At 32.4% G+C, this 21,932-nt stretch overlaps 1 protein-coding gene and 1 long non-coding RNA gene across 2 annotated transcripts in view; both read right to left on the bottom strand.

The window, feature by feature from the left end:
* LOC111412288 (pentatricopeptide repeat-containing protein At3g59040) overlaps positions 1–7,070 on the bottom strand; it is a 12,138-nt gene extending 5,068 nt beyond the window's left edge. The window contains exons 1-6 of the mRNA XM_023043146.1: positions 6,868–7,070; positions 6,260–6,572; positions 5,293–5,583; positions 3,659–3,907; positions 3,174–3,298; positions 2,383–2,481 (exon numbers count right to left, since the gene is read on the bottom strand). Coding sequence (XP_022898914.1) covers positions 2,383–2,481; positions 3,174–3,298; positions 3,659–3,907; positions 5,293–5,583; positions 6,260–6,572; positions 6,868–6,914 — 1,124 coding nt within the window. The 5' untranslated portion in view covers positions 6,915–7,070. The remainder of the gene's footprint in view (positions 1–2,382; positions 2,482–3,173; positions 3,299–3,658; positions 3,908–5,292; positions 5,584–6,259; positions 6,573–6,867) is intronic.
* A 13,488-nt stretch (positions 7,071–20,558) lies between these two features.
* LOC111412857 lies at positions 20,559–21,584 on the bottom strand. The gene is made up of 2 exons (XR_002706127.1): positions 20,885–21,584; positions 20,559–20,778 (listed from the first exon to the last, which is right to left on the bottom strand). It is a non-coding gene; the product is annotated as an uncharacterized LOC111412857 (long non-coding RNA).
* Between the last annotated feature and the right edge of the window lie 348 nt (positions 21,585–21,932).

The following is a 21,932-nucleotide window of genomic DNA, read 5'->3' as shown; positions in this document are numbered from 1 at the left end:
ATTATATATATATATATATATATATATATATATATATATATATATATATTCGACAATCCATATCATAATTCAATAAAACTACGGTAGCAAATCACATCCAAAACTTCAGAAGCCCGAACATAAACTCTTATTCCCAAACATTTGACGTTTGTCTACCACTGCTAAATGAATTGTCCTTCGCCTTTTGCCTATTAGTTTGCTAATTTCGACTTGAATAGCCTCTTTCTCTCCTCTCTTGGCAAGCCTCAGATTCTTGTTCAAGCAATTTTTCCACTGTTATTTCTTCTATTGTTGTTTTTGAACTTATTATGCATTTATGAGTTGTGGTTTGGATAGAAAAATGACTGTTTGTGTGCCTATATGATTAATGAACTTGTTTATAATTTGGAAGGAACGAAGGACAGCGTATGAAAAATGATAAAGTTCCATAATTAGAGAATGAAATTCGTCAATTCCTAATAAGCCTGAACTATATCAATCTTTGTATATCTAAACTTATCATGTTCAATTCTTATTTAATATCTCACTATTAAGACGAATAAGTTTTAACCAAACTATAATATCAGAATGTGATTCTACATTTACCAATCGCTCTGACAATATGAAGGTCAAGCAAGAAAAGATAAATAAAAATGAAGAAAGATGTATTTGTTCTATTAACCTCTTTTAGTAACCAACTTTGAAAATATTTTATTCATGGGTTTCATGATAAATATGAATGTAATTTAACATTTAACACTATTAGTTCTTGTTTAAACTTATATATTAATTTATTTTCAATATATTACTATAATGTTGATAGATAAACTGTACATTAAAACCGAACCAAACCTCAAATTAAGGTTTAGTTTGGTTTGGTTCGAAAAATAAAATGGTTTGATTTTGTTTGGAAAAAATTCAAACCACATAAAATGGTTCGAGTTGAAAATATAGCACAAATCACCCAAATCGAACCTCGTTCAACCCTAGTAATAGAGGGGTAGATTGTAGTTTGTCCGCTTTATTATAGGTGGCGCCAGTGATAGAGACTCTAGAGGAGTCAGTGAGGTTGAAGTCGAGTAGATTGGGTTGCAATGGGTAGGGCTAGTACTGGGCTTGTCATGGGCTGAGTGAATTGGAATTGAGTGATGAATGGTTAAGCTGTTTGGGTAGTAGTGGGCTGGGTGGTTTGGGATCTGTTACGTGTTCAATGGTTTGGGATATAAGGGCAGAGTGTGGTATTGGGCTGTTTTAGGTGTGTTGTATATGATGGTCTATTGGAGTCTGAAGGTTAGGTCTTGTTATGAGGTGGGCTAATGTTGAAATATTATGGGGTTTGAACTTTGAAGAACAACATCATAGAGAACAACAAGGGATAGGGTAGATGAATTAGCAGCAGCCATTTGTAAGTTTTTTTTTTTCAAAATTGATGAAAAAAACTAAAACTACAATTTCGGGCATGAACGATACCCATGAACAGTATGTATGAGCTGCTGATGCTAATCAATGCTGTAGTTTGGGTGGTTGAGGGCTGTTTCAAAAAAAAAAAAAAAAAAATTGTGTATGAAAGTGGTTATAGGATTTGGATGAGAGGTGGATCGAATGGGAGGTGGCATATATGGACTAGATGAAACCCGTGGGTTTGGATTTTAATTTGAGAAGGTAAATGATGTTAGTTCAAAGGAAAATGACTCGTTCTGATACCAAATTGGTGCAGGATGTTACAAAACAATTGTAAGAGAAGGGGAAAGGAGAGAAATAAAAATCAGGATTAGAGTCAATATAGTGGATCTTGTTGTCTCAAAGAGGGATTGTCATGCATCTAGGTTTGATTATCAAAGAGTAAAGATAAATCGAAGAGATTGTAATGCATAAGATAGAGCGTATTGAATGAAATAGAGAAATGCCACGAGTTCTATGTAAAAAGTGATTTTTCTAGTGGCACATGGAGAATACAAATGCACTATAACAAAATTTACACCCTGCAGATATTTGAAACTTGCTGCATTCATATGCTTAGATTTCTCTATCCATATCTTGTAGAGTTGCACACTCTATCATGATTCACTTTGTCTTGTGAATAGTTATTATACTTCAAATAAGAGAACTATTTGTATTTTAATATGTAATAAAAAACATGGACTTCAAAATGTAATAGATTTTCATGCAAGTTCAATGGTTTATTGCATAGGTCCACGGGTTTGGCACTAGCCATCCTACATATATTATATAGACCAGGAATAGTTGAGCAACTAATTCATTTTCTGCAGGAAGAAAATTAATGCAACTCAAATATAAGCAAAACTGTGTTGCAGACATTTTTTCAATAATCTTTGAGATTAGACACGGATATGGGGAAAATAAGACCAATATGATTAATGTTTTAGCTAATAAAAAATTCACCTGTCTCTTCGCATGCTCTTGAAGACAATTTGAGCTTGCTCTACCATTCCCGAGATTGCAAAGGCATCAAGTAAAATATTATATGCCTTCTGTGTTGGCCTGGAAGGAAACATGCAGTTTTTTAAGTCACAATGAAAATGGTTTGAAAACTCAAATAGGTGAACTAGAAAAGTACATAATATTCATCTTGTTGAATGATTTGCTGTCCAATTTATAAATTATATCTGAGGAAAACGTACTTGTCCATTGAATTACCACTTCAAAAAAATTTGGCAACGAATTAATGTTTCCAGTTGAAGACACATCTGGTTAGGGCTAGAAAGAATATTTTGTAGCGAATTGTGCGCATAAGACACTCAGAAGACAATAGTTTCAAAGAACATAAAAACAAGACTTATTTCCTACTAATATACTTTTCTCAAAGACAGAAATACTGTTAGCAAAAATCAGAGTTGAAGTTAAAGCAAAAATCCTGGTAGCAAACTTCTCTTCACTGGGTATATTTGTTAAATTTACCATAAAAAAACTAAAGTTACGAAAGACGTAGATGGGAGATGAAGTAAAATAAAGACATGCCAAACATTAGCGGTGCATCTAACAGTGGCCAATTTGTTCAATGTGCATAGACAAAAAGCTGCAAGTAAAATGATCTAAGTGCAATGTAGTACAGTGTAAGCCTTTCAATGAGTTGAGTTCCTGAAGTAAGAGAGTGAAACATTATTTTTAATCTTATTTCAATCTCAAATTTTAGAACCATAATATAATACTGCAAGAACATTAAGGAATCGGACCTGACACCGGCATCAAGCATCTCCTCAAATACAGCTAATGCCTCTTCTTCTCTTCTAGCTTTACCATAAGCACTGATGAGTAGTGCATAACTCACTACATCAGGCCGAATACCAGCTCTTTGCATCTAAAATTATAAATGTACATCAAAATTCTAATGAATTCATGATAAGAGTTAAGCAGCAAAAAGTGAAGAACCGAAGCCTAAATAATTCAAGTGCAATCTACACCAAACAAAAATTGCCAGATAATGTTTAGTTCAATTCTATAGAAACATTACCTGACTATCAACACTGATGCGATAACAGAGAAGATAATAAATTCGGGAGAAGAATACTTATGAGAAGGGTAAAATGCATCGAAGATGACGCAAGAAACTTTATACAGATAATTAGCAAATCGAGATACAGCAGCAAACTAATAAAAGATATAAAAAAATAACTATCAACAGTAAAATAAAAATAAACAATATAGAAATTTTAAGTACCTGGTCATAGATTTTTGCAACCTCCTTGTAATTGGTTTCAAAGGACATCAAGCTATTATATGTGACTGTAGTTTGCTGAATTCCTCTCTCAGGCATCAAGGCAAATAGTTTACGAGCTTTGTCATAGCTTCCTGCTTTTTTGTACATATAAATCATCATGTGGAACATTTTCTGGTCTGGTTTTAGAGGTGAGGCTTCCTTATCAAGAAGCGTTTCAAAAACTTCTTCAGCTTCTTTATATCTGTTTCCCTACAGTAGTCTCATTTTGCAAATGAAGTTCACTCAATATTTCAGTAATAAATGGGAAACATAAAGAACACATTGCATGGAAGAGGAGATCCTTGATTGCAATAAATTCTCTCTGATTCCTTTTTTATGGTAAACAAAACAGCAAAGGATATTCTTACTGCTTTGTAATGATTTAAAGAAAATCATGAAACTAACAATAATATATTTTGTCACCCAGTTCCAAATGCTAAAACAGACACTAACTATGCTGAGTCATTAGAAAATTGGGTCGCACTTGGAACCCCACTTCTAGTTTCCCATACAGACTATACATGCAGGGACATAGACCTTAAATTTTCTTGACGTAGTGATCTGAATATATTTCAGAATGAATTTAATTTATTTAACAGTTTTGCAGGTTCATGTTCTTACCATTTCATTAAGACATGAAAGAAAAAAAAACACAACCTTAAGGGATCAACAAATATTCTAACCTCCAACTATGGTTGATATTTAAATCAATCAATTATTTAAAATCCGTTGATCATGCCTCGACAGCATATTTGCAAAGGACCTTATATCAAAAGATGATTGAGCTCATAGAAACTAGTATGGGTCCATAAAAATCAAAATATCTAGGAAGGACACAGTGTTTCAGGAAACAGTGACATGCAGAGAATATGAGAATTGCAAACTCAGTCTATAAAAAAAAAAATAAGAATAATTTTCGTATGGCTTTCAGTTTACTTGGTAGCTAAGAAGCCACATCGTCATTATCATTTTAGAGTGCTGAAGCATGATAAGCTTCTTTCATCCTGACATACAGAGGCAAGCCATACAACAGTTCATTGAAATCACAATTAGTTTATAGCATAGCTCCTTGTAGCAATTCCAATATTTTCACCCAAAACAAGAACTGCAATGTCGTAAATAACATGTGTATCAAGAATTATCTGGAGCCTTAAACTTTACCAGTTTTAGAGTTTGATCAAAGCACAACTAAACAGCATAACCCTATAACGAGCTTTTCTAGAGCTTCAACTTAGAAGCAAAGTTAGAGTCTTCATACTGCCATGTTCAGAGTGAATTAATAGGCAATATTTTTCAGAGAACATTTTATCCAGTACATGGAATTCAACTAATTTGCAGACTCACTCCAACCATTAGACACTGATATACTTTTGGTAACAGCAAAAATATTAAAAGAACAAAAATATTAAAAGACGGCTCAAAAAGTATTATTATGGCCATCATTATGTAGGAAGAGTAAGAGCAATAAAGGATATTAATTTTTTATATTTATCAATTCTTCAGCTTTACTTTTGACCAACAGCCTTGTGTGGAATAAGAGGAATGTGCATAAGAGATTCAAATTAAAACAACTGTAAGTTCCAGGATTCAATTACCTGGACAAATATTTTAAGAATTATTTGATATGTCACAGCAGAAGGTTCAGGGCCCGAAAATTGCATCCTACGAAATATAGCTTCTGCTTTATTGTATTGGCCTCCTTTTCCATATGCTTCCACAAGAGCGGTATAGGATATCACATTTGGTGGATACCCCTTTTTGCTCATGTAGCTTAAAACCCTCTCGGCTTTGTTGAAGTCTCCTTGCTTTCCGTAAGCCGTTATAAGCATCAGAAAATCCATCTCCTTAAAATCCCACCAATGCTGTGTCCGAAGCCATTCGAGAATCTGGAGTATAAATGAATTGCTAAACTTCAATGCATAAATAAGGTATTGATATGAACACCAAAAAAAATAAAAATAAATAAAAATAAAAATCAATAGGCTCATAGCAATTATATATTCAATCCAAGTCCTCTCGCAAATAGCATGCAGAGCTTTATTCAACTCTAGATAAAGAAACAAATGGTAATATTTGTACTAAATATTATAGCTTCAACATTCGAGATTAGACAATTAAGGTGTTTTTGAATTCTAGGTATTGTTTTTGATCCATTAGAATTAATCCACAACATAGTATTACGTCTCCCCCACAAATGTTTTTACAGCTTCACATAACTGCATCAACACTGCTTTTACATCAACATCTTGGTACAAGATTATTGATATTATGTATGCTGGCTGCAAAAATAAAATAATATTTCTAACAATGACTGCAGAAAAGGGTAGCATACTATCCATCCAAATTGAAATTTTCTCCCATAACATTTATGCGTAAGGTGTTGCATTCAGTCTAGAAATTTTTTTGACCTACTCATCACAATCAAGTTGTATCACTAACTAACTCCTGACTCTTCTAGTTTTGGAGGCAATAAACAGAAAGCATAAGAAGTACCAAATCGAGATTCTTCGTTTCGAGAGAAAAATTAGGGAAACTAGCACTAAAGCACTAAACTTTGCATACCTCGCTAACAAGATTCCACTTCTTGAGCTGCTTAAATCTGACCAGGGTTCCAACAACCAAGTCTTTGGGTAGAGACTGTTTCTTGGCCCTCCGACTCTTGAACACCGAAACAGCAGAATCTGCCTCCTCTATTTCATTCATTACTTTTCTCCAGTTCTTCTGATCAATTTCATCCTCAGCATCCTTGAAAACCTCTACTTTCTTCCTCTTTTGCAAGAATTTTCTTGGGGCCAACATACCAAGACACACTACTTCTGGCCTTCGAAGCATTCTAACATTGGCATACATCCCATTCTCACAACTAAAAGATTCACTGGAAATTAATGAATACATAATTAACACATGGAATCATATCCCTGAATATTATCAAATATAATGTTTACTATCAGCAGAAGAATTCTAATCCAAAACTCGAATTTATAAATAAAAATTATTTCCAGTTTCCCATTCCCATTATTATTTAGATAACTAGGATGAAAAAAACAACAGTTTTATTAAGTGCCCAGGTACAAAATTAGATAAAATCTAACAATTGCAAGGACAGTTAATAAACTCACGTTACCAATTTGGCAATATACAGCTGAAAAAATTAGAAAAATAAAAAATACCTCCAATAAGAAGTGGATGGAGCTGAAGTAAAGGGTTTCAAAAACATTATTGAAGTCAATAACACTCTACGGTTGTGCTGCAGCTTCTGCGGCGAGAGGTTTCTGGGAAGCAAAATGTTTGATATTTCAGAATTTTTGGGCCAACCGGGTTAAGGTTTTCCAATCTGTTAGACGGGAATTTGGCAATTACACCCTTATAAAAGAAGAAAGATAACGAAAAGAAAATGAATAGAAAAACAAGAGTAATAAAGAGGAAAAGAAAATGAAAAATTATGTCTTCATGCATATCTAGGGCTGCGATTGGGTTTTAATTCAAATTTGGTTCGAATCTAATAAAATTAATGGAAGATAGATTTAGGGTTTTAATTTAACATCTCGATCAAGATCCGAATTTGATATTTCGTTAATTAAATAGAGCAAATATGGATATAGATTGTCTCGATTCGATTTGTTATAATTATGCAATATATTTTATATATTATTGTATAATTTATTACACTTTCTTTTCTTTTTTTCTTTTTTCTTATTTTTTTTTTCATTTCTAACTTATATTATATATTGTAACGTCTCTTCCAATAAAATTTCAAATATAACCACGCGACAGCCACACGGCAACTCAACTCAGCCCGCACTCCACATCGTGCTACCCATGTAACGACGGGGGGTCTCTGTACCCAAACTAATGTACCAAGATTCAACTTAAATCTTACCTAAGGAAAAGGTTATGAGTTCGAATTCTAAAAGACGCGACAGAAAGCCGTGAGGGGTAAGTGGGCGCAAGGCCCACCCAAAACGAACAGTACGTAAGCTAACGGTTTGAGTACAGAGATTCAGGTCGTTACAAAAAATGCGTCAATTGGTACTAGGATTCAACTTAAAGTCTTACTTAATGGGAAGGTTATGAGTTCGAATCCTGAGGGATGCGACAAAAATCTGTGAGGGGTAAGTGGGCACAAAGCCCACCCAAAGCGGACAGTACTATGCTATCGGCTTGGGTACAGAGACCCGAATCATTACAAAAAACGCGCTTGTAACGACTCGGGTCTCTGTACCCAAGCCGTTGGCATTCGTACTGTCCGTTTTGGGTGGGTCTTGCGCCTACTTACTCCTCACGACTTTTTGTCATGTCTCCGAGGATTCGAACTCATAACATTTCCCTTAAGTAAAACTTAAGTTGAATCCTCGTACCAAGTTGCCCAATTGGTACCAGGATTCAACTTAAATCTTACTTAAGGGAAATGTCATGAATTATAATCCTAGGGGACGCAACAGAAAGCCGTGAGGGGTAAGTGTGCGCAAAGCCCACCCAAAGCGGACAGTACGTATGCTAACGGTTTGGATACAAAGACCCGAGTCATTACAGCTCAAGTGGCGAGATTGAACCCGAACCCCTATGAAAGGTCGAACCCATGTGTGTGAGTCGACCTCATTTAGAGAATCGAACCCCCATGAATAAGAAGAGCTTGCTAGGGCCTGACAGAATATCTATTCATACAATCTTAGTGACTATTGTGATAATTTGTTACAACCGTCGCCCAGCCTAGCCCAAAAAGGTCGAGTCCATGCCTTATGTGTCAAGTTTTGGATAATAAAATGGTATTAACATTTGTTATGATTTAAACTAGTGTATTATTATGATAATATGAAAATTAAATCAAATGATAACAAACAATTTACATGGTAAAAATATACCACGGATAGAAGATGAGACATTTATTAATATTAATAATGGACAATTACAAATTATTGTGTAGAATGTAAGAATTGATCAAATATGTGTTGTACACCACATATATACAATACTAAGACCCCTAACATATTAGAAATATAATATGATGAAGAGTTTAATATAAGGTGAAATCTAAATATAATAGGTAAAACCAATGTTTTGAAAATCAACCCATTCATCGATCCCAAAAAGCTAAAGGGTTTTGTGTCAAACGGTCAAACCTAGATCGAAATAAGGTTGACCCAAAATATAAATAATAAATAATATATTTATATATTACATTAAAATTTTCTATTATTTAAAATAGTGTTTTATAATTACTTATTTAACATTTTATTATTTTTATTGTTTAAGTAGCAATTTATATAGTGGTCAAATTAAACGGGCCAAAAGAGTTTTCTACAGCCCATATATCATAAACCCTACCATGAATAAACAGGGGAAAATTTCATAAGTAAGAGATTAATTATGGCACATTTCAAAAACAAGAAAATAAGTTTCAAATTTCAAAAATTAGAAATTTATTAAAAGTTATTTATAATTTAATTAATTATTTATTTATTTTAGTAGTTAAATATATTAAGTCACAGATTTATATAATTTGATCACAAATTAACGATTTAATTCGTCACTTATTTTTTTGGTCACAAATCAGAAATTTCATATCATAAATTATTTTACGGTCACAATTCCAAAATTTTATAGGTCACAGCTTGTTCATCGGTCATAAATCAAAAACTTTAGAAGTCACGATTTATTTATTGATCACAAATTACAAATATTATAAGTTACAACTTATTATACAGTCACAAATTATCAAATTATCGATCACAAAGTAACAATTTTTTAGGCCACACATTATTTTTCGATCACAATTTATCTTTTTTATTGATCACAGATTAACTAATTTAATGATCACAGTTAACCAAATAATTTGTGTCCACCACCAATATTTACGATTCAGAGTCACAAATTTCAAGTCACGTATCCAATTGTGAGTCACGGTCACAATTTTCAGGTCACGTATCCAATTGTGAGTCACAAATCGCTGCCAAAACTACCACCACCACCTGACAGCAATACTGTCGCCACGCAAAACCACCACAGCAAGCACAACACTATCGGCCATCCCTCACTATTGCAACGCAAACCACCACGACATTAACAAAACCCAATCACCAAAACAATGAAAGACAAACCACCGTCACCCCATGTCATCCCACACACAAACCACCATCGTCACCTTTGACCACCACAGACCGCCACCAACACTTGGGACAACCACTACCGCCCTAACCACCACTATGATCACGCTACGACCCACTACCAACATCACAACACCCTCGCCTCCTCCCCCGAGCTACTCCAGCCCAATGCTAGATCAAAAACTAAAACTCAGTTAACATCACCAACAACTCAAATATCACAGCCATCACCATCACCAACATCCCGACCACCACAGCGTTGCGCGTGCAGAGGCGTCACAATACCGCATCTCGATGGGTGCCGCTTCGAGCGACGCTATCAAAGGCCACCACAGTCTCACCACCATCACGATTAGCCCGCTCTTCAGCAATTGCTTCGCCGCGTCGCTTGTTACCTTCAAAATGTGCTTTAAGTCTTCAGTTTTACCGACATAAACCCTTGGCAAGTATTGGAGAAGATTCTCGTAGAAATTAGTAGGTCTCGCGAGTACAAATTCCGAAGCAAAATCCATATCGATGAAATATCTTTTGGAGTCCGAACGAACAACGTCAATGAACTCGTAGTTTTCAGCAGTCACTCCGCCAGATTTCTCCCATTTCGTTTTGCAAATTGACGCATTGTAACCTTTATCCCTCAAAAATGCCTCCGCCATGATGAACATAAATGAAAATAGAAGCCTCGTTGCCCAAACTAGTAGCAATCGCCGGAGCTGGAGTAAGCTGTCGCAGAGAGAGAGAGAGAGAGAGAGAGAGAGAGAGAGAGAGAGAGAAGACGGGTGGGAGGAGAGAGAAGGAGATGGAGAGAGAGAGAGGAAATTGATTAGGGTTGGAATGGAATTTGTATAATTAGTATTTAATATTCAAATATGAAAATTTGGGCTTTTTAATTAATTTTTAAATATATTAATTAATTAAAAAATATCTGATTTGTGAAATACTAAACAAGGCATCTTATTTATGAAATGAGAATTTTTAATCTATTAGAATATGTAATTTCCACAATAAACAGCCAATTCCAATTCCACTATAGATTCAATTCATTCATTTATAGCTACCTGCTTTTCTTTCTCATAAATTCATTAGCGACTCTCTACTTGTGTGTTAGATGTTCAAATGTTATTTGCTTTTTCTTCTTTCTCGCTCACATATAGATTTGTATATATAAATATCAAATACTTATATTTGCTTAAGATTATTTTAAACCAATTGTTGAATTTTATGTCCATGAACAAGGACTTCACCGGAACTCCAATGACCATTAGGCACCAAAAGAAACGTAGTAAAAGTTCTCTTCTTCATCCTAATTTAATTTACATTTTTAATAGAAATATGGCTGAACTCATAAATGTCTAGACCGGTTCGTCAATTTCCAGTTAAACCAGACGAGTTTCGGGTTATGGACAGGTTTTTCTCATATGATCGGACTGGATTTCAATTCATTTCTTAATTTCTTCGATCAAACCGGCTGATCTGATCCAATTTTGATAACATTGGGTAAAACTAATAACGAAATATTTTGAATGAAATAGGAGTAAAAAAACTGTTAAAAATGCTAATAGAAACTGATTGCAATTTGGACTCCTTCAAGATCTATTCAAGTCTACTATCAACTCCCAAATTGAATTACAACTTACATTTATAAATAAACTTCCACTAGAATTTCCAACTGGACTTTAAATTGAAGTCTCAAGTAATCTTCCAAATAGAATTTGGGTTAGACTCTATTTTGTAACAAACTTCAGCTTAACACAAATTCCACTGCAATAAACAAAATTTCAAAAATTTCTCCACTTGGAGACAAATTTCTTCGTTAAGAATAAAATTTAACTCCTCAACAAAAAATTATACACCAAAACAAATCCTCTAATAGGAAAAATTCTCCACTTCTTACACAAAATACAACTAGAGTAAACTTGATAACTGAAAAAAAAAAAATTCAAATCCAAGCACGCTCAGGATAATCTAAGGCACCAAAGTTGCTCAAATTATCCCCACGAGCAACAAAAATCATAATAATTTAATATTTACCAAATAGAGCAGAAACATATCCTATAACATAATCAACACAAAATGCTTATGGGGAAAGTTCTTTACAAAACTTATCATACTCGACTGCACTTAAAACATAAACAACAAAATCAGCTTCAACGTACCATCATGGAGGCCTAGTATATCTTTTGAGTCTATCTCCAGCATAAAATACAATGGCACGCTGGTAATGATGGCAAAGCGGCATCATCCATAACTTCTGAACTCAATTGAGATGTATTCTTTAATATGGACCATAAATAAACTCCAACGGTATTGAACCAAACTCAAAATCCATCTGTGTCCTTAACTTTTTGCTAATTAATATTCAGTGATTTTGTGGAACCAAACAAGACATATAACAAGGACATTTTTTGTTTCTTCAACACAACATGCGCACATTTACTAACTTTCAAGACTTTCACCTGCATAAGTATACTTTATCCTTTTAAATCAAGAGTACTCAATAACATAAGATTTCTCTTCAAATCGGGAACATGTCTCATAGCATTAAATGTTCTGACAATCCCATCAAACATCATAACTTTGATCATTCAAATACCAGCTATTCTACAAGGTGAATTATTTCTCATTACCACAACATTTTTGAAACTGTTTCATATGGTGAAAACAAATCTCGACATTAATGAAAAGTGCAAGTTGTATCAAGAATTCAATCATCTTTAGGTTCGGAGTCGCAGTTAGAAGAAATAACAAAAAGTTCTCCGTCATTGTACCTCTCTTCTGCAATACTAATTTCACCTAAAGTCTGCTTATTTTTCCTTCTAATTTGTAGCAACTGAATTTTACTCCTTCTTCAATTTATAACAATCTTTTCTGATGTGCAAGTCTCTTGCAATAAGTAAAGACTTCTATTATTGTAATTAGACTGTAATATTCCCCTCAAATAATCACCATCAACAGTAAGGTCGTCTCATGAATCTCAAATCTAGCAATTCTCCTTTGAAAATAGAGTATCTTAAACTTTTTCAATGATGAGTGTATCATGAATGTATAAGACGGTGTCTCTAAATGACATATATGAAGCGGGCAACGAATATAATAATATTAACCTTTAATCTTCTTCATTGTTTTTGACCTCTAATTTTCCTAAATTAGCGATAATTTCCTTAAAACTAGTTAGATGATCTTCCAGTGATGTATCTGTTGTCATACAATGATAATAAAGATGCTACTTCAAGTGCAGTTCGCCAATTAGATTTTTTGTCATGCATAGTTACTATATTTTTAACCATAACCCAGTTACAGGTTTATTCTTCAAAACATCCTAAAGAATATTATTTGAAAGATGAAGATATGTCTATGATATGACCTTTCGATCTTTACATTATCTTTCTTCCATAAACCAAGTTGCAGACATCACGTTAAATCCCAACAATGCATAACCCAAATCCATCTGAATGAGCACTGCTTGATCTTTACCTATCAAAGCAAAAATCTGCTTTGTGATTCAACAAAGGAATATCATACTTCATAATTCACCAAAATCAAACTTTGAATTAAGTTGATCGAATCTCACTCTGATACCACTTGTTATAATTTAAACGAGTATAATAACATGACAATATATAAATTAGATCAAATAAGAACACGCACAAAGGAGAATTTTATCAATACCAATAATTGATGATTATGATTGTATAGAATGTAAGAATTGATCTAATATGTATTGTACACCACATATATAATACTAAGATCTCTAATTGTAACGCCCCAAAATCTAATTCATTTTTATTTTATAAAATAAATATGTGGTGTTACCCAAAAATCAATCCTCTTTATTTAATCCAAGCATAGATTCTTTTTTTAATTTGATCGATAACTGGATATGGATAAATCAACAATTTATGTAAAAAGAATTTCAAATTAAAATAAAATCTTGAAATACTACGACGTCAACCGATAAATTTAAGTTTAACATAGAACGTCAATTGCTTGAACACAAAAGAAAAACTATTAAATAATTTGCATAAAATTTAACATAAGGATTTTTTTTTTCAAATATAAATTTGAAATTCTCATTCTAAAAACTTTTACTTGACGATCCTATAAGTATCACTCGATCAATCTTCCACACGTCCATACGACCCGTTCTAATATGAAATTTGTAGTAAGAGTGAATATTTTGAAAAAACACTCAATAAAAATACGTACACATTACTATTAACATGACATAAATATAAAATAACATGTCATATCGACATTTTTTAGATTTAGTGCAAGTTGGTCGCAACATCCAATAGCTCAAAGAATTTGATGAGAATTCCCACATCCCGTAGGATATACATATTCGACCTCATGGTCCATTTGAAAGATTTAACATATTCGACCTAATGGTCTATCCCGAAAGATTTAATATAGAAATTGACCCGAAGACCTTAACATATTTCATGCCAAAATCTATAAAATATCACGAAAATAAGAATTTACCACTTGTACAAAGTATTCTTACCTTAGTTGATATCAGGAATTCTAAAAATTATTCCTCAAGACAATAATTAAAAATGGGCAGAATGTTTGTCAGATGATGAAAACTAACTTGTGAAATTTAGAATATGTTTGGTGAAATAAACAATGCTTCTTTTCAACAAGTGCGCATTAATGTGCGGACCGCTTTTTCCATGATAAAGAGAAAAAGATATTTCACATATACATTACATACGCCGCAATATCTACTTGCATGAATATCAATCAACTAAATGTCCATCAAATTCGAAATGTAGAAGAGTTAATTTAAAAATTCAATTGGTCAATTATTGTATTCTTTATTGACAATTAGATGTAGATATAAAAAAGAACAAATAATGTCCCCAGGGCGCATCTCCAAGTGGTAAAAGGGGAGGGTGGAGAAATCCAGCTTTGCTTGAGGCTGCTGCGTCAAGAGTTCGAATCATGAAATATGGATTTGGTTTTTGAGTAAGTGCAAATATACAAGCAGCTTTCCACCCTATACCCTTGGAAGCATAACCTGCGATTAACCTCCCTCATGATACTTTAGGGCAGGGGTGGTGGGAGACCCTTAAGGTTAGGGTTTAACCTTTTAAAAAAGAACAAATAATTGTTTATTGCTTAAATGACTGATATACGGTTTATATCCATTACAATGTCATTTCAAATTCCAAGTAGTGCCTGACATGAGTTTCATTTCGTTAATTCATAATAATTGATTTGTGTTTCTCTCTGTGAATGGACGTTAAATTTGATTTCCAATGAATAGGGCATTTCAATTGATTTTATACATATATAGTAATATATATTTTATTAATAAAAATATAGGATTTTTTTCCCTATCAAAATAAATTAGATAAAATTAGTCCAAAATCATTTCTTCTTGAGCCAATATATGTTATTTAATTCGAGCTACAAAATTAGTTTAATATCTATATATTTTTATCAACTAAAAAATTACTTTAATATCTATATATTTTTATCAACTAAAAAATTACTTAAATATTTGACCCAAATAACTTAAGATAAATTCTAAAAGTATAATATGCAAAATAAATCAATAATGCATATAAGTGGATCGTATTTTTCACTTCAACTTTTGAACTTTAGTGTAATAACACAACTAGACATACACTATTTTATTTTCTAAATTACCAACATTAAATTTAGCCCACATGGAATTAAAATCTAAATTTCTGGATGTTACACTAATATACTGAAATATAATAGAATGGAGAGTTTCATATAAGGTGAAGATTAGTAAAACTAAAAACAAAATATTTGCGATGAAATATGAGTAAAAAATTGCCAAAAATGTGAATAGAAACCAATTGCTTCTTGGACTTCTTCAAGGCCTCTTCTAGTTTGCTACCAACTCCGAATTTGAATTCCAACTTAAATTCCCAAATATACTTCAAATAGAATTTATAACTGGATTTCAAACAGAATTCTCAAGTAATCTTCCAAATAGAATTTGGGCCACATCCTAATTATAACAATATTAAATGCATATAATTGATTAATACTTATGATAAGAGGCCTCAATTGCTTGGATGAGGTCACGTATCTTTTCGTCCAATGGTTCTTACTCATCTTTTTCTGATATAAAAACTCATATATTGTGACATTTCAAATGTAATGCAAGTCTAGACTTTCAAAGCTATAACTTTGCTCTCTTAATATTTCTCATACTCTCTTGAAGTTGAACCCTTTTCATGTAAGAGGTTCGTGTCTAAAGCACCTCCTACATTCAATTGCATCTATTGCCGACTAACTTAATTGTTAGATTACGTGCGACCGCCTCTATCACCACTAGAGAAGGCTAGGTGTGGCTAAAAATTTGTCTTAATGTGCAAGAACAGGCTTATGTAGACGTGGGAGTCCTTGGGATCTATTGGTTGTGCTAGAGGTACAAGAATTGATGTCAACATACATTATGACTTTTAATGAAGAATGTCAAACTTATTAAATTTCAATACAAAATCTGTATATATTGTAATAAATTTTGTATTGAGATCGAGAATCCCAATTTTCTAATAAAAAAGAATAGGTGTAAAATATTTCGAATCAGATTATTAGATTGGATATCCGATAACATAGAAAAATCGGATAGAGATTTAATAATCAAATATTTGTTGGATTACTAGATTGAATCCATTAATTATTTTTATTGAATCGGATAAAAAAATGGACAAATCCTATACCTATCTGACCTATTTACAGCCTTATGTATATTTGGCTCTTTTTGCCATTTGACTTTTAGTAAAATGGATTTTTTTAAATATTGTTTAGAAAGTAGAGAAAAATTATAAATTTATGTTCAAATATATTTTATTAAATGATAATATATTTAAAATTGAGTTCATACCTGTGTTCAAAGTCAGGGGTGGAGCCGGAGCATGTCTTAGTGGGTTCAAAATTTAGCCACAAATTTTTTTTGCCAAATAAGACAAAATTATAATATTAAATCTCCTACCTACAATTGTTACTTATTAGTTTCACACTTAATATGTCATATAAGGCCTTGTTTGATTTTAATTTTTTTTTTCAAAATACATTTTTCTTTCCCTTTTTTTTTAACCACACATTCTCCATTAAAATATTATTACATGCAAATAAAAAACTTCTTCATTTCTCTCTCTCTTCTTTATCGGAATAATTCCTTTCTAATAATAATAGAATCAATGGTGCAGAGTCAAAAAGGAATTTTGACCAAACACTATTGAGAAACCAATCCAATAAATGATTCCTTTTTGAATCGTGGAAGATTAAAAAGGAGCAAAATACGTAGTAGCATCTCAAGGGAATGGGAACACCTAGGAATAATAAGGCCTATTCTTATTTTGTTTTTGTTAACCTTCGTGAGTAAAAACATAAAAGGGGAAATCACTAAAAGAGAGAAATCACTATCTATTACAAACCCCTATTTCCCCCCCCCCCTCTGTTTGATCTAATATGTAAAATCCCCCTCTTAGAACCATATATGAGACTTTCATCTCATACAGCTCAAACAAAAACACCCAAATACTAGTTGCAACCGAAAGTTTGAAACTTCTTAATCTCTAATTCAATCTTATATGAATGTACAAAAGAATATAAAAAAAATAAATCCCGAAAGCTCTTCTTTGCGGCGATAATACCAAAATATGCCAAATAGTGACTAATAAAGGGGGCTGGGGGAAGAAAAGAAAAATGAAAGTGAATTAAGCTCATGTTTGATCGTCGTTATTTGGGAAGTTTTGAATAGTGAATTTTTGGAGAATATGTGTGGTTAAAAAAATGGGAAAAAATTTGAATTTAAGTGCAAAATATTTTATTATGTAAATATGTATTTGAAAATGAGTATGTAGAAAATAATTTTAAAAAAATCCATCAACACATGGATTAGTGAACGCAAGAAACTCTTTCTGATTGCATCGACGGTGATGTAGTAAAAAAATCACAAGCATGGTGTTACTGCCCCTGCCTGATCGAGTCCGAGTCACCAGCAAATTATGATGAATCATCAAATTTTTATTTTATAACTGTTGAGGGCCTTTTCCTTTATCCAAAATTTTAAATCCAACCTACCCTACTTAGGGGCATGGATGAATATATTTTTAACGGTGGGCTAATGTGCCTTTTAGAACTAAAATGTTAATTTGACCTGATTTTTTAATTTTCTTTATCAGAAAGACTTAAATGTTATATATAAATGTTAAGTAGTTTATGTTCGTACTACGTCCAAATTATATTTATAAGCGTTAATTGGTCAAGTTTCAATTTTATTCACATATTTTATGGACCTGTTGTGTGATAATGATAGGCATCTGATGTCAATTAAACAAGTAGTTAAAATTTTGAATTGTTGTTCTTACAAGAACTACTACGTATTGGACAAATAATTTAACCATGCATAACCTCCATTTGAGTAAAAATAATTAAAAGTGATTTTAATTAATATCATAAATAAGACAACTCTACTAAAATAATTAAAAAGTACACAAATAGACACTTTAAGGTTTCAACTGGTTTATAGAAAGTGTTAGGATTTACGAGTTCATCATAGTTATTTATGTTAGGTTTTACGAGTTCATCATAGTTATTATTCCCTTAATCTCAATCACCGAATTTTGACAACAATCAATTATGTGTACCTGTTCAACTTCTTCTAGATTAATTAATTCACATTTCTCGAGTTTATGCCAATCATAATCAAGTCAATTCACTATTTCTATATGGGAATTGAGACAAACCTTTAATTAAGAGGATTTTAAATTCAATCACCCAAGACTTCAATTAAGATCCAAAAAATAGTCAAAGTCTATCTCTACCTTCTAATCAAATTTTGATTTTTTCTATGCAATCTAAACAAATAACTCACATCAAGACTTCTTACCGTTCACAAATCAATGAAAGATCGTATGGCCAATTATTTCAATGCATGAAGAATAAATGTAAAATAATAATAATAATAATAAAAAACACAAACATTTATTGGAGATCATAACATAATAATAATTAAAATTAAAGTTCAAAATCAGGTTATAATCATTCATCTCTACTATTTGTTTAGTTATACATCAAAGGTGAAGAAAAGCATTTGAATGGTATGGATTACATCACCGAATTTAAAAGAGAAACGAATAAAATATGTTATTCTTGCACCAAGAATCTGTCTCCTTCTAGCAACGTTTTTAAAATACTGGGTTTTCCTTTCTTTTCTCTCATGCACCTTCTCCCCTTTTCTCTCTTTGATTCTCTATTGTGTAAACACCTCTTGTTTTGATATAGAATAGTCTTTACACAATATCCGTCTCGTCTTGAAAATTGTGCTTGAAAATCTCAAAATAAACTCGAAACAAAACATAAAAATTTGAAAAAAAAAAATTACGGGCAAATTGCGTCCCAAACATTGGCTTAGAAGGGAACAACTCCCCAACGTTAGTTTGCTTGTCAACCCCCTACAAGTTTTGTATTTTTGCAATTCGATCCCTATTGCAAGTTTCAACTCTTGTTTGTTTCCCATTTTTAGCACATAATAATGCATTTTTTGACCGTTGGAAGCCTGAAATTTTTACACAACACAAGAGATCAATAGAAAAAAAAAAAAGGCTTGGTGGGGCCCAATCCAATTTCTTCTAAAATGGAGAAACTGATGGCAAACAAACAGGGGATCGACTATGGTTTTAGCCATTTTTATTTATCTAAATCTTCACTATTGATCCTAGACTTTCAAAAGATTTCACATTGGTCCCAAACTTCTATAATCAACCAGAGTTAGTCCTTCTCGAGTTTTGAACCAACTTTGATTGGGCTCAAAATTGCTCCAAATACTTCGTTACATCGTGAAACAACTATTGTCCATCATGATTAAGTAAAAACAAGGCCACATCACATGTCCATGTGTCCTTGCATATTCGCACATTAGTAGTCAAGGTATGTTCGAAGCGAATCAATGGCTCAATCACGCATTAGTATAACACTTGAAAACACACTATTTAAGGCATTGGCCTTCACAGGACCAAAAAGGTTCAAACTAGGCTTCAAATGTCGACAAAGATGTTAGTGACAGTTATGTAATCAACATAGAATTTAGTACAACAAACCCATGCATTCACACAATAAATCACTTGAAAAATATCATAAAAGCGCAAATTTCAACAAAAATCTAACAAACTAGAATTAATCAAGATAAGATAATATTAACTCATAAAAACGACCAAAATGTCCTTAAAAATTATCTATAAATACGACCATTTGCATCACTAAAAAAGGTTGAAAATCAAAGATCCAATCTTCAACTCCATTAAAATCCTCCTCAAATTAAGGCAAAGTTAAAACACAGTCCTCTAAAGAATATAAATATTCTCTATTTGATGGACAATTCCAGCCAAAACAAACACTGAAAACTTTTATCTTTCTTACTTCTAAATATACTTAGGCTCCTAGACACCCAAAAAAGGGTATGGCAAACCCTGCTAAATTCTGGTAAAAAGCTTGATGGTTAGCTTTTAAAAATTATTTCTGTTCTTGAGAATAACAATTTGGCATCCTCTGTGGGAATACTAACAAAAACCATGAGAATAATACACGTGAGAAAGATTAAAATCTAGGAAGCATGAGTAGAAGTGTGACGCCCCGAATTCTCTAGCAACCCGGAACGTTACCAAACGTGAATTGATTAATAAAGTGCTTGAGGCAAATACATTTTAATATAACGAGGAATTCAGTAAAAATTGAACAACCTTAACAAAAGGTAAAGTAAATTAAATAACATATGCGGAACAATTTGGAATCATATCTTTTATCAAACATTAATAAAAGTAGTTCTAACAAATAATAAAAATAGGACTAATTGAAAATTATGAGGTGACTCACAATAAAATAATCAACTGTTATTAAATATTCTAATGTTTCTAAAAATTAAAGTACTTCATGATGTAGATCCATTGGTCCAATATGCATCCATCCACCGCCGTCCAGTATACTAATTATTACCTGAAAATTGTAAATAAAGAGGGATGAGTATAACGAATTATACTCAATGAGATGCTTGCTACTCCACATTTAAATCAAACGTGAAATTATGCATAAATTCTCTTACCAACATAACATGAGAATTATCACACCATGACAAATGATAATTCAAGCAAGCTCTGCAAATAACGTGAGGCTAAATTGTGCCTTAAACTGTATCATGATTTCTCTCAAAGGAGCTTTGAACTTAAGTAATTAAATCCATACATAACAACGTATTTGAAAAGATGTGGACAAACCACTAATAGCACTGAGCATCTCACCTTTTGAAGATGAACGTGGAAAATAAAATTGCTGAAAACGTGATTCTTTATTGCGATTCCAAGGCCTTAAAAAGGCTTAATAATATGGAGAAATATTTTAAAGAGGAGGAGAGAATAAAGACGCACAGAAGAAGAATGAGGAATTAATGACTGAATGCTTGAGGCTTAGTGCTATATTTATACTAAACCACGGTGTAGGGTAATCACGTGGGGAGTGGAATTTCACTGAAATTAGAACTCTAAATTTCGTCCAAGTACATCCCAGAAATTTGGTTTGGAAATCCTAACCTCCTGTTTGATATAATCTGACTTGGGGATTAACTTTTGATATTGGTGCCCAAACCAACTACTATAATAATGAGGAGACATTACTGGAGCATATCCTTTGCACACGTGATCATTAGGATAAGTTTAGTCTAAAATAACTAATAGTTTATGCATACTAATTAAATATTAACCATAAACTTAATTAATTAAATAGTAGACTACATAAATAATATATGGAGTTTGTTAAGAATTGGAAGTCTATCATAATGGCCGAAATTGGACAAAAGAAAAGATATTTAATTCCTCTAAAAATTTGATAAGTTCAAAATCAACTACAATTATAATAAGGAAAAAGACAAATAGGCATTATCCTGCATGATGTTTACCCACGTGGACTGGGAACCTCCTAATTGCATGCATAATACATTTTTATTATTCTAATAAAACAATAGATAACTAATTATCTCTTGTCTTTGATTAAATCAAAATAATTTAAAGAGTGTTTCAAATGAAATAATTTAACTAGTTTAATTAATTAAAGTCCTAACTATTCCAATATGATAATTATTAAAAGACTCTATCATA

The sequence above is a fragment of the Olea europaea genome, chromosome 16, assembly GCF_002742605.1.
Source record: "Olea europaea var. sylvestris chromosome 16, O_europaea_v1, whole genome shotgun sequence".
NCBI lineage: Eukaryota > Viridiplantae > Streptophyta > Magnoliopsida > Lamiales > Oleaceae > Olea > Olea europaea.
Note: the sequence above shows the minus strand (reverse complement) of the source record. Positions and strands in the feature narration are given on the sequence as shown.